Below are 12,801 nucleotides of genomic sequence, written 5' to 3'. Positions count from 1 at the left end.
CTTGTAGCTGTCTGAACTCATACCTGCAAATATCCCAAGAGCATTCATTGAAATGGTATGTGGCTAGAGAGAAGCCAGAAATGGCATCTCACCTTTTTAGGACTCCTCTCAAACACATAGGTCATGGTCTTCTTTGGGCTCCCGACGGGCTTCTTGTGGGGCGACACGTACACCTGGTGTCGACTCGACACCTTTCTGGGCGACAACATGTGGGGGCGTGGCACGGGGAGAGGGGATAGAGGCGGGGCCTCCAGCTTGTCTGACGAGCCGTTGGCCGAGGTTTCAAACTTGAGGGCAAAGTGCTGCATCTTGGACAGGAAGACCTACAAGGAGATGGGAGCATTGGAAAGTCAATACTTCATTTCCATCGGCGTTATACAAGACAGTCTTTGACAAAATGACGATGGAATGTTTCTGCATACATATTCCCTGTCAGAATCATTCTAACACTAACAACTGGGGAAAGGTGACAGAATATCCCAACATGATCTGCAGAATGCACATGGCATTTCCACTGTTACTGTCTCATACCTGCCAACATTTCAAGATGAAATATCTTACTCGTGGATTGCAAAAATCTTATTTTATATGCAAACTGAAGTTAAAAATCTTACTTTCAGTCAAATCTTCAGAAAATACACATGAAAGGTATATCTAAATATTTTTTAAAATCTGATTTCTCTGACAGAAAATCTGATTTTGCTACTTTTAACATAAAAAATCTTACTGAATCTGATAAAATCTTACTAGTTGGCAAGTATGCTGTCTGCAGCAAAATTATCTTAGGTTGTGACATATATACTAGAAAACAGAGACAAAACTCCTAGTAAAGCATATCAAGCAATGTCATCATTCTACCTACTTAAAATTGCATCCATGGGTCCTCCAGAGGATGGCTACACACAAGAAGACATTTGTAAACCCATTATGCTGTTACAAAACAAAATGAGATAGGGACTACGTTCTTCTGCACTGTCAGTGTACATCCCAAAGCATGAAACACTTTGTTACTCACGGAGTTGTAAAACTTGATGAGATCTCCGCGATGCTCGTCATCAAAGGTGGATGCTGTGCCGGCCATTTTGGTGGGTGTGGGAGGGGCACTGCTCGGATGGGGGACAGGCAAGGTGCTAGCTGACCGTACCAGGGATGGAGTTCCAGCTAGAAAAAGATATAGGGGTTAGATGTAGAATATAAGTATACCTGGATGTTTATCAGCATGGTCATAGTATGACAGCACATTAATGATGATGATGATGGTAAGAGGATCTTTACAGAAATTGTCACATGAGGTGACACCCACTTATGAGTTATTTCCCCCAAAAGAATTGCAAATCTGAACATTGGCAACAAAAATGCAAACTGCAGCTTCACCTCATATATAAAATTAAAAAAATCAAACAAACAGGATTAATGTTTTTTTGTGGGGCAGATCCATCCCCTTTGTGCATGTCATATGGCTTGAGGCATGTTGACAAAAACTTAAAGCTTGGCATTTACTGTCCCTTCTTCAACAACAAACAAAAACAATGAAAGAATTACAACTCTTGCCTTGATTCTGGCAGCAACTCTTGACAACAAAGAAATAACTGAATTGAGAACAACATGCTGATTTCAGTGAAAAAAACAAATGTACTGTATTCTCCACTTATTTGATGAGGTTTTCATTTTAGTGAATTTCGCGAGTCGGGTGCTATTCATGAATTAACCCTAAAAAGACTGGGGGGGGGGCCTAAAAGGCCCCCCCCCCTCGACATTTCGCGCGATTACTCTGCAACACGCAATGCTCTCGCCGCGATGCTCTATGACTTTTTTCTTTCGAGTTTCCTGCACATTTTGACGCCAAATTTGTGACGCCCGGGGGTACGGTTCTGAAGTTACATAACTTTTTGTACATGCACGTGAGACCGAAACTGGCTCAAAAATGTGATTTTGTGTACAAAGTCAATGCAAATTGAGTTTTTTCACATGGTTCATATAAATATGCTTATTTTTACTCTCAATGGCTAAAATTAATTTGTTTTAGTAGTATTAAGCTTCAAAAAGTGTCTGCCACAAATTTTGTTTAAAAAAACAGCAAAAACAAAAGGTCGAAAAAACAAAGAAATACGTAAGAAATTCATAAAACAATAAAATAAATAAGAAATTAATTTTGATACCGGATTTTTTTTCAAGTACATTTGCGAAGAATGTCATAAAGAATAATTAGACCAAAAATGAGCACTTTTGGAGCTTTATTTACTGATTTAGATCAAAGAGTCTGATTTCTCGCATAAATTAGCATAATTAATCAAAATAAAATAAAATAAGACTATTTTGGAAAATGTAAATATACGATCTTGTAGATTACATCGCACACTACCATTGTGCAAATTTCCGCGGCGATCGCGCAATCCACGGCCGAGATCTTAAGGGGGGGCCCTTTAGGCCCCCCCCCCAGTCTTTCGAGCTACCAAAATAGCCCAGTCTTTTTAGGGTTAACAACACACGGAAAAAATAAAATTAATGCTGACCCCGACGAGAATGTGACATGCACATGTTCATTTCTCCATTCATTAATGTACTCCACGATTGCAAATGCAGACACTCGCGAACTTGTTGGAGAGTCCTGACTTGAGAAAAAATAAGACTCGCTAAGTATATGGCATATAAAGAACTCTTGCACAATTCTGAGCAAGTTCTAATGAATTGTGATATTATCTTTTTTTAATATAAATTATCTCCAAACCCTGGATAGCTGGAAGGACTTACTCCTGCTTCCCTCGGGGGACCCTTGGCTCCCGTTGGTGGAGCTGCCGCTGCTACATCCCTTTTGGTTAGAGCTGATCAGCACGCTGCGGTAGACATGGCTAGCAGCCTGGGGCTGGCAGCGGTAGTTCTTCATGATCTCCTGGAACTGGCGCTCGTTGCTCGTTACCTGGAGGGGACGGGTGTCACAAGGTAATTAACTCCTTTAAAAAACTGTTATCACACCCATTTTTCCGGCGAAGAATCTCTCATTCCCTGCTCATGATACAAGCAATTGTCATTAGGATTGCAGGAGTATTTTCAATATTTCTCTGTGTACTAAACACAGTAGACATGAATCAGTGATGAGAAGCAGTTTTTTTTTTTTTGGGGGGGGGGGGAGGGGATTTACTTGAGAATCCTACAAATCTACACCAGGTTCAGATCAAACTTCTTAGTGTACAGTGGACTCCCGTTATAACAAAGTCCTCGTGACTGGCAGTTTTCTTTGCTTATATCGAAACTTAGTCATAACCGATCAAATGAACAATCAAAAACATAGAGAAGTTAATTTTGCAGCCTGAATTTTTATTTCTTTGTAACCGGAACTTGGTTATAACCGTGTTCATTATAACGGGAGTGCACTGTATACACAATGTATGACTATTTGTCAAGTAAGAGAAACTGTACACAGTCAACTTGCATCCACAACATTTCCTTATATGAATGAAAGAGGGATGCTGGGGACATTGCCTGAAAATTGGAAGCAATTTCCAGACAATGCAAACTGTAAACACTGATAGGCAAGGACAATGACTGTGTGCTGATTGTGCATGTAAATATTTGTAGCACTCTGCCATAACTGAACACGAACACAACGCTCCGTCAATAGCCAGTATACATGACCATGTCACAATACAGGTTAAAGGTCACTGGCTGTGGGTGTGTGATGCTCACCTTGCAGAGTATGTAAATGGAGCACATGATGAGCTGGTCCAGATGCCGATCCTTCATGATATCCGTCCGGTTGACGAGGGCGTACTCCAGACACGTCCAGATCTTCCGCCGTAGCTCGTCGTTGATATTCAGTCTCTTGCACATGTCGAACAGGCGCACGTTCATCAAGTGGTAAACCTTAATGCACAATAACAAAACAAATTATCATCTGTTGGACACTGATGGAAACAAGAAAACGTCCTTTTTTTTTGTAAAAGTAAGATGTTTGAGGTAAGGATTTTCACAACAACACTGCTAGTTTATAAAATTCAAATATGTTCTTAATAGCTGCATATATTCTCAATGTACATATGTATATATCCATACACATATATGTCAATGTTATAAACATCAACATTATCTATTGCAATGTTCACAAACAAATGACTTGTTATAACCAAGTCTGCAGGACCAACAGTTTTCTTCTTTTACATCAAAATTTCGTCATAACCAAATGGAATTTTGGGACATGAATTTTCACTTTGGTGCAAAAAATACTTAATTATAACTATATTTATTGAAATGGGAGCGCCCTGTAGAAATTCCATTCACTCTACTTTACCAAGCACTCATTTCCCAAAAGAGATTCATTGACACTGTTACAGCTCAATACCACCACGAAGCAAGAAAAATAAGTGGGAGGCAATCATGGGGAACCAAGTACCTTTCTGAAGAAGATACCAAGCGAGCCGCTCCTCCTCGGTTTAGCAGCCGGAGCGGAGGATGACGCAGCACTAGTCCCCGCCTCCCCCTCGGCAGTCTTAGCCTTGGCTGGAGACGGAACCTGAGACGTAACGCTGAACAGCTTGACTGGACTCACAATGTACTTGGATGTACCTTGGATACCTGAGCAGAGGCAATGTGCGAAAAATCCAATCTGATCAATGCTGTCCATGACACCCGAGTTACTATGAAAACAAAGGGAAGATGCTCGCAAAAAATGCACACAAAAATACCCTGGCCTTTCTGAGGAGATTTTGTATTTGGCAGTGTCGGTGAAGTTAATTACTTCAAGGGTATGTAAATACTTAACAATTTTATTAATTCATCATCTATTTTCTTTCTCCATGATTCCAACACGATATACAATATGATGGAAAAATTCTTCAGTGTCACAGCGGGTCATTTTTCACAAGAAAAAATGTGGGTAAGCATGTAGTGGCCATCTGATTTGTCAAATCCTTCACTTTGTCTACATCATCTACTGATTTACAACAGCTACTGGCATGCACCAAATTTGTCTCCTTTCTTCTTCTTCACACAAAACACTACTAACGCTATTGAAAGGACACAGGACTTTTCACACACATGAACAACAAGATATCAACTAATTATCAGAAAATGATCCTTTTTTTTTCCAAGTTATTTCTAGTCTTTTTTTTGCTTTTACTTCAAGTCTTTCACAAAGGATTCAAGATGTTCTCCATGGAGGATTTCTGTACCTTGCAGTACCACATATTGCTTCTTTGGAGACAACGCTGCAGCAACATTGGCTGTGGTGGTGACAGCACCAGTCACCACTTGCGACACAGCTTGTATTGGAGCGACTTTCCCCACAACCATGCTATCCTTGGGCTTCGAGTTTGTTGAACTCGCCTCTGTGGCCGAGGGGGCAGCGGTGCTCGACGTCGTGGCTGATGTCGATGAGTCTGTGGTCGATGAGGAAGATGCTGCATCATTTGTGAAGAGGCGACGTCGCGCTGTCCCGGGAGAAGGGGAGCTGAATCTGTCGTGCGCTGATGTCGGGGACTGCAGTATTGTGTCGGCTGAAGGGAAGGAAGAAAATATGAAGTCAAAGTCCCTGATTACAGTGAAAACTGGATAAGTAATGTGCTGAAGATTCTGACTGTAAAGATACCAAAGAAATACTTTCATTTCCCTATCTATAATCCTACATATGTGGATAGAAAATTGAGACGATAAAAGAAATTGAACATTGTGGGGGTGCTGACGCAAAGTGGATAAAACTCCTGACTCCTAACTAGAGTGCCCGAGTTTGATTCCCGCCCAGTGGGCAAGATTTTTTTACCCATCAAGTCCCTCTTGACCCAGGTGTATAAATGGGTTCCTCGCAACACTAGGGTAATAATTATGGCAGGGTCCTCTGGTAGAGCAGTGGCAACACTGAAGAGGTTATCCTGGATAAAGAAGACATTATTATTACATATATGTTAGGGAAATCAAAGAAAAACTTACATACCTGATGACATAGAAGGTTTAATCATTCATCAATCGTGATTTGCTTGCTTGCATATGGTTAAGAATACTGAAATTCAATCTAATACCATGTACTGATCAGTCTGATTAACTTGCTTGTAAATGGTTCGGCACTGACACACTGTGACGCACACCAAGATAAGTCAAGAGATTTGAATCTGGTAAACTGGTATGAGCTCAAGCCAACCGCCCCCCCCCCCACCCCCCACCAGCCAAAATCACCATGCACACATACAAACACCAAAAAACATATATGAACAACTTCCACACTTTACTAGAGAGTCATTCAAACTCAAATGGTACTTCTCTTAAAGGGGTGGAATAGTATTGGTTGAGGTGAGGTTTCAGCCTTTGACTTTTTGCAAGATTTTTAGAAACCTCTTTATGAAATGTCAAAGAGCATACAATTCTAAAAGGAATTCAAAGTTCATTTGATGAAAATCGTTTTTGGAATGGCTGAGATATCCACAAACAAAGTAAGACAAAGCAATCCTCATAAAAGGTGGGTCCCACCATTTTTTTAGGATTGTTTTGTTTTGGATATCTCAGCCATTTCAAAAGCAATTTTCATCAAATAAATTTTGAATCACTCTTAGAATTGTATGCTCTTACATATTTCACAAGATGTTTGTCATTGTCTCAAAAAAAAAAAATCATAAATGAATGCTGAAAACCTGAAGCCCCATCTCAACCAAAACTAAACTATACCATCCCTTTAAAGTGCAATTCACACGAGAAAGTTTTGCTCTTACTTCTGCCCCCCAGTTGGATCACCCTCTTGTGCTGAATGGGTGACAGCAGGCTCTGGCCCTGGGATGAGCCGGCGGTGGTGGTGGTCGAGGACACGCCCCCTTGGGCGGAGCTTTTGCCTGCATCCGTCTGGCCGGGGATGGTGGCATCTTCGCAGGTCGGCACCCCAAGTTCCGTATCCCTCAGGAGGTCCCAGAGGGGCGAGTTACTCCGCCACGCCCTGTCCTGCAGAATGTCCTCTTCGATCTGCCGTGCCAAACAAGGTTAAAAATATTGTCGACTTCAGTTCAGACAGAACACAGGCGACTCTCTTTATAAGAAAGTCCTTGGGACCGGCAGTGTTCATTCATTATATCAAACTTTCATTACAGCAGAACAGTACAGTATACAAAGATACACTGATGATCATTTTGGGGCCTTAGTTTTTATTTCATTGTAATGAGACTTTCGTTAACATAACCATATTAGTTTTGATGGTAGGACACTGTAATTCATTATCCGCATCACACTGTACTGTTTTACAAGAAATTTCAATCAGTTTGCTAGAGGTGTGTCCACACTTGTTTTGGGTTTCCTTTCTTTTCTTCTTTTTTGTTTGTTTGGTTTTTTTTTTTATTATATACATGCTTGCAACATCAATTGACACTCTTCTTGCACTCATACTCTGGTGTGAAGCATATTCATACATAACATGTTATTTCATGGGAAATTGTGAAAATCGTGAAATTGTCTTAATGGGGAATGAAATTCAAGTATACATGTGGACTGAGTGAATGAAGCAATATTAGTAGAACACATCAGTGAAAGTTTGATATCGAAACTTTTGAACAGACTGTCCGCTTTTCCTAAAACCTTCACTGATGTGTTCTTCTCATTGCTGCAGTCACTCAAATCAACATATATATGTTTTAGGTCTCATTCCATTTTGAACCATCTCCTTGGAAATGGGAGAGAATTCACAACAGGATCCCAACAGATCCTCTTCTCCAGTTTTTCGTAAGATACTTACATAATTGAGGTGTTTCACCACATCTCTCGAAAGACCATCCTCTGCTCGAAGTATCAATTCTATGACTTTGTAGTAGTGGAATGGTGGAATTGAGAAAGCTTCCATTACCCAAGGGAAAGTCCTACGTGGGAAGTGAGAGGAATTGTGACATTGTAAATCATAACATTCTAACCTGTAGCATTGTACCTTGTAACAGTAAAGCAATGAAAAACAACAACAACAACAAGAAATTAGTCCACAACACACTATGACCTTGAATAACTGACCCTAACCCCAATGAGTATGGGACATATATGATTAAATAACAAACTAATTAACATAAACGAATGATTGTAATATGGTTCCTTTCACTCTATGCTAATTCACAAGGTTACATACGGGGAAATTTGATTTTTGGTACTAACACCGCTGTAAAATGCCCCTTGATGATATAGGTGTTTGTCCAATATTTAAACTTTGACATTAGAAGATGCACAAGACTCTAGACTCAAAGTCACGAAAGGCCATTTTTTTTTTCCAGGTCAGAAAATGATTGCAACAAGAAACACAAGGAGACAGATCCCCCCCCCCCTCTCCGCCTTTTTAGCATTGACATCATTGCAAGTAACTGAAGTCTGTCACTTTGCAGAGTGTCTGCTGGTGTATTCGTGTTTGGTCTCTGTGACTTTTCATGCCACTGGGCTTAAAAACAACACTGATAAGGGACTGATTTTTTTTTTTTTTTTGTAAATTCTGACTGGCTCGGATAACTTTCATTAACTGTGAAATAAAATATACAAAAATATACATAACAAACAAATGCTACTTGCCTTTGTGAGTTGTAGGCATAGATGACAACTTCAAGGCAGCATGCGAAGAGTGACCTGTGAAACAGGTCATGTTCCAGAAGGTGCTGTAAAGAAAGAAAAGAAAATGATATTAAAGGGATCGTATATTTTTGGTTGAGACCTAATGTCAGGTTTCTAACATTTTTTTTTTTTTTTTTTGGTGAGATAATGAGAAACCTCTTATGAAAGAGCATGTAATTCCATGAGGAGTTCAATGTTTATTTGATGAAAATTGGTTTTGAAATGGCCGAGATGTCCAAAACTGAGCGATTCTAATAAAGTATGGGACCCACACTTTATTACGATCGCTTTGTTTTACTTTGTTTTTGGATGTTTCAGTGATTCCAAACCCGATTTTCATCAAATAAACTTTGAATTCCTCGTAAAATGGTATGCTCTGTACTATTTCATAAGTGTTTTCTTGGTATCTTGCAAGAACTTAAAAGCCCAGTTCTCATCTCCACCAATACTGTACCATCCCTTTAAGATGGGAACGAACAACACAAAACTGCGAGTTTGTATCAATCCAAGAAGCTTCACACACGAATTGCACATGCTGTTCCCAACACGTAAGAATCAGAGAACACCACTAAAATTATCATATTCATTGTCAGTGTTGCACTGGATACATCCCTGGAGTGACCTCATAATTACAATGCATCTGAAGGGGAAACCGCTTAACCTTGTAGTTCTCAAAATTTATGGGCGCAAATCACAATTTCAAATGTTATTCTCCTCCAAAGCCTCTAAGCTTTCCTCCAACAAACCTGTCCAAATGTGATTAAAACTACAGACATGTTAGACAATCAATCAAACAATCTAAATCTCATGGCCCAATAACAGGCATTTTTACAATGAAAAGCAATGAAAAACACACTTAATCATATACATGCATGCTTTACAAATGGATGCATCTGATCCTGTATCAACAGTAATCACAATAAATGAAGTTAGTTTAAATGCATTTATACAAATGGTACTCCTTACCTTGCCAGCAAAGAAGATCACTCCCCCCCCCCCCATCATTTCATACAGTGCATTTATCTGCTGTGATTCTGCAAATAACGGAACATAAATAATGCCTCCAAACTGAATGATCACAACAAAAATGAAGATAGTATTCTGCTCAGTAACTGAAAGCACACACAAAGTGAGATAATGAGGATGGGAGGAGGAGAGCTTGAGGGGGTGAGAAAGACAGAAGGGGAGGGAGAGATATACTCACTGTGAGGTTGGACAGTCTTTTTCTCTCTGCCAGCATGATGCTTTCCAGAGCCTTGTAGTAGAGACTCTCCGCCAGTTTCAGCCTCCTCTTGGCAAAGTCCAGGGGAGATCCGGCATTCCCCTCATCCACTGGCTGCTCAAAAGAGAAATATCAGCATAAATACATAGCAAACAAGAAAATCAAACAAACTGCGTATGTATTCCATTTCTTTTCCTTGACATTTACTAAATAAACACTGTAGTAGGAGAAGCAAATGTTAAAATTTTGTTATTGTTCATTCGTTCTGTTGTCCAGCTAATCAGCTTGCAGCAAAGCTATCTTAACAAGGACAAAAGAAACAAAAAATAATTCCAAGTAAAACAAAAAGCTGATAGCTTTATACCTGAACACAAATAATTCTTTTTCTAACTGTGTGCACCTTGCATCATATCATACATTTTCACAGGGTATGCTCGAGGTTGCAATGGCAGGGATAGCACTTGCCTAGTCATCCCTATATAGAAAATCCTGAAGCGTACTGGGTGAAACTATCCTGAAGAGATAATGTAAGCCAAAATTTACCTGGGTGTATTTCTGGCAAAAGATCTGCCCCATCTCCTTCACCCTCTCGGAGATGCCCTCGGAGGGGTCCTCCGAGCATTCCTTGAAGATGCTCTCCAGGGTGTCACTGGGTTCCAACTTGCGCCCCGTCAGCAGGGCTTGCAGCTTGCTGACCGCCTGGGTCGCCGTGGAGACCGGGGTGTTCCTGGGGTCCTTCTCCTTCAGGTAGCGCCTGTTGGTCAGCGGTGTTGCCGGACATAGGTCGTTGGTCTGCAAGATATGATTAAGTGATGCATGGTAAAATCATCTGATTAATATATTAGGCAAATAGCTGACAAAAAAAAAAAGACCAATACATGAAAAAATGAACTGCAATTGTATGAATCATGACTGAACATCTGAAAAGCTAAGCAAGAAGTCTATGCCTTCTTCATTATCTTGGCATTTCATACAGCCTGAAAAGCCAAAATAAAGTATATTTCTCTCATTTTAAACTTAGTTGGTAACTTTTCAGATAATGAAACCATGGCCTTATGCAAATGGGTCATACAGTTGTGACATATGTCAACGTTACAAGACAACAGGATAACTTCAATATTCTATTTTTTTTTCCTACAAATTTTGCCTGGTTTCAATGGAACTTTCACTGTGTTTCTCGTTCAACTCTTCTCATGTTATCTATTGGGAGTTCCCTATCTAAGTCACCCCTAAGAAGTGAAATATAAACTTTGGCCCTATCTTCCTGGTCTGGTCACTGAATGGACAATGGCATCCTCACCCTCTGGTTATTTGGTCTCTTCATGGCCTCCTCTGTCTCCCTGTAGGCAAGCGACTTGGATGGCGTGCCGATCTCCTCGTCCGCATCCTTGTCCAGGAAGATCCGCTCGTCAAAGTCTCCGATCGTCAAGACGTACTCCTCGTACTTCTTGCAGATGTTCTTGCTGTTTCAATACAAGAACGACGACAAAAATATATATATATATATATAGTTGTTGCAGTCGGTACTTTTAGGAAATTGGGTCCTGCAAAAGCTTCCAAGAGACATTTCAATTGGCGAATTCATGAACACTTTTTCAGCTTTACTAGCAAAACACGATGTGAAAACAAGAAATAAGACAGACTTTTCCAAGACTGACTGCCATTAAAAGATGATAATTTCTTCCAAGAAAGGGCCTGCACAACCAAGCAAAACATATCCAAAATGTATAAACATTGGATGCTCTACGGGTTAACTTCTTCTAGAACAGCCGATTTGTTAACTCTGTGGCCTCATAATCTCATTTTGTTTGTTTGTCTGTCTCTATGTTCCTGACTATACACTAATTCATGTGTGTGGTCCAATATGTAATTCATTGTCTCTTGCATGCTTTGAAACTCTTGGTCAGTGAGTTATTGAAATACACGAGGTTGATCTTCAGACTCTTTTAATGAGCACCATGCAGAAAGAGGCATGTATATTGCTTGTCTTGGGTAATCCTATACTGGCATCATGTTGCAAAGAATTCAGGCTAGATCATAATGCTAAAGCTTGATCTCTAAATCTATGCTGTATCTATCTTATTCATTCATAGATGAATACTCACTTGTTTGACTCAAAGTTGGGTGTATCCAAAATGTTGGACAGTTTCTCTACATTTCCCTCCAGATCCTATAGTGTGAAGATGAGACAGAACAGTGATGATTGGTTTTGGGTTTGTCTGTTTGTTTGTTTTTCATTTACAGTAAACATGCACAGAAAATAAGACAGAGAGAACAAAACAATGAAACAAATATACATCAAATCCGTCTGTGAAAACTATCCAGATTAAACTCAATACTGGTAGGTAAAGTGGTGAAAATATCATAATGCTCTGAAAAATACTGACTGCATAAAAAGATATGTTTGTAATTTCATAAAGTTAATTTGGAAGCAGATGCAAACTTAGCACTGTTATTTTCCTTGAAAGTATTGAAACACAATCTTACCATAGTTTGCATAAACCACAATTAAAACAAATATATGACAAATACGCACGGATTAATTTCCTCATAAAGTGCCTTTTCAATTGATGAGTAACTATTAAGCTTTACGCAATTATTCTATTATATTCTAATTGTAGACCTATCAAATGATTTTCAATATAACTACTGGGAATGAGACTGGCTACATGCTAAGTTCACATGCATTCATACCTCATCTTCTATCAGTTTCTGTATGTGTGGCTTCCACCAGTGCTCGTTGATAGACTTGGCTTCCAGGACCAGTCCATCGTATACCTCGCAGAGCTTGTCGATAATGCAGGGAGCCTCCTGTGGAACGCGATACTCCTTACTGTTATATCCCTGGGGCAGACCTGAAGAGATATGCATACAACCACAATGTTGAGGGAATATTGAGCTTCAATACAGACATCTAAATAGAGTATCACAGATCATAAAGATGTCAGCTGATACGACAAGCGCTGTCACATGCTTTAACACAATAGTATTGAGTAAGCTTCTTTCTGTAGTGCATACCCTCCTGTCATACA

General features: G+C 39.8%; 1 protein-coding gene across 1 annotated transcript in view; it reads right to left on the bottom strand.

Moving 5' to 3' along the window:
- The window catches only part of LOC140232504 (retinoblastoma-like protein 1), a 30,699-nt gene that overhangs the window by 4,063 nt on the left and 13,835 nt on the right, over nt 1-12,801 (bottom strand). Inside the window, exons 6-19 of the mRNA XM_072312599.1 lie at nt 12,464-12,624; nt 11,875-11,939; nt 11,070-11,232; nt 10,313-10,561; nt 9,752-9,883; nt 8,509-8,591; nt 7,700-7,820; nt 6,693-6,936; nt 5,166-5,489; nt 4,388-4,569; nt 3,685-3,861; nt 2,752-2,917; nt 1,016-1,161; nt 93-323 (exon numbers count right to left, since the gene is read on the bottom strand). Of these exons, the coding sequence (XP_072168700.1) occupies nt 93-323; nt 1,016-1,161; nt 2,752-2,917; nt 3,685-3,861; nt 4,388-4,569; nt 5,166-5,489; nt 6,693-6,936; nt 7,700-7,820; nt 8,509-8,591; nt 9,752-9,883; nt 10,313-10,561; nt 11,070-11,232; nt 11,875-11,939; nt 12,464-12,624 (2,444 nt within the window). The remainder of the gene's footprint in view (nt 1-92; nt 324-1,015; nt 1,162-2,751; nt 2,918-3,684; nt 3,862-4,387; nt 4,570-5,165; nt 5,490-6,692; nt 6,937-7,699; nt 7,821-8,508; nt 8,592-9,751; nt 9,884-10,312; nt 10,562-11,069; nt 11,233-11,874; nt 11,940-12,463; nt 12,625-12,801) is intronic.

The sequence above is a fragment of the Diadema setosum genome, chromosome 9, assembly GCF_964275005.1.
Source record: "Diadema setosum chromosome 9, eeDiaSeto1, whole genome shotgun sequence".
NCBI lineage: Eukaryota > Metazoa > Echinodermata > Echinoidea > Diadematoida > Diadematidae > Diadema > Diadema setosum.
Note: the sequence above shows the minus strand (reverse complement) of the source record. Positions and strands in the feature narration are given on the sequence as shown.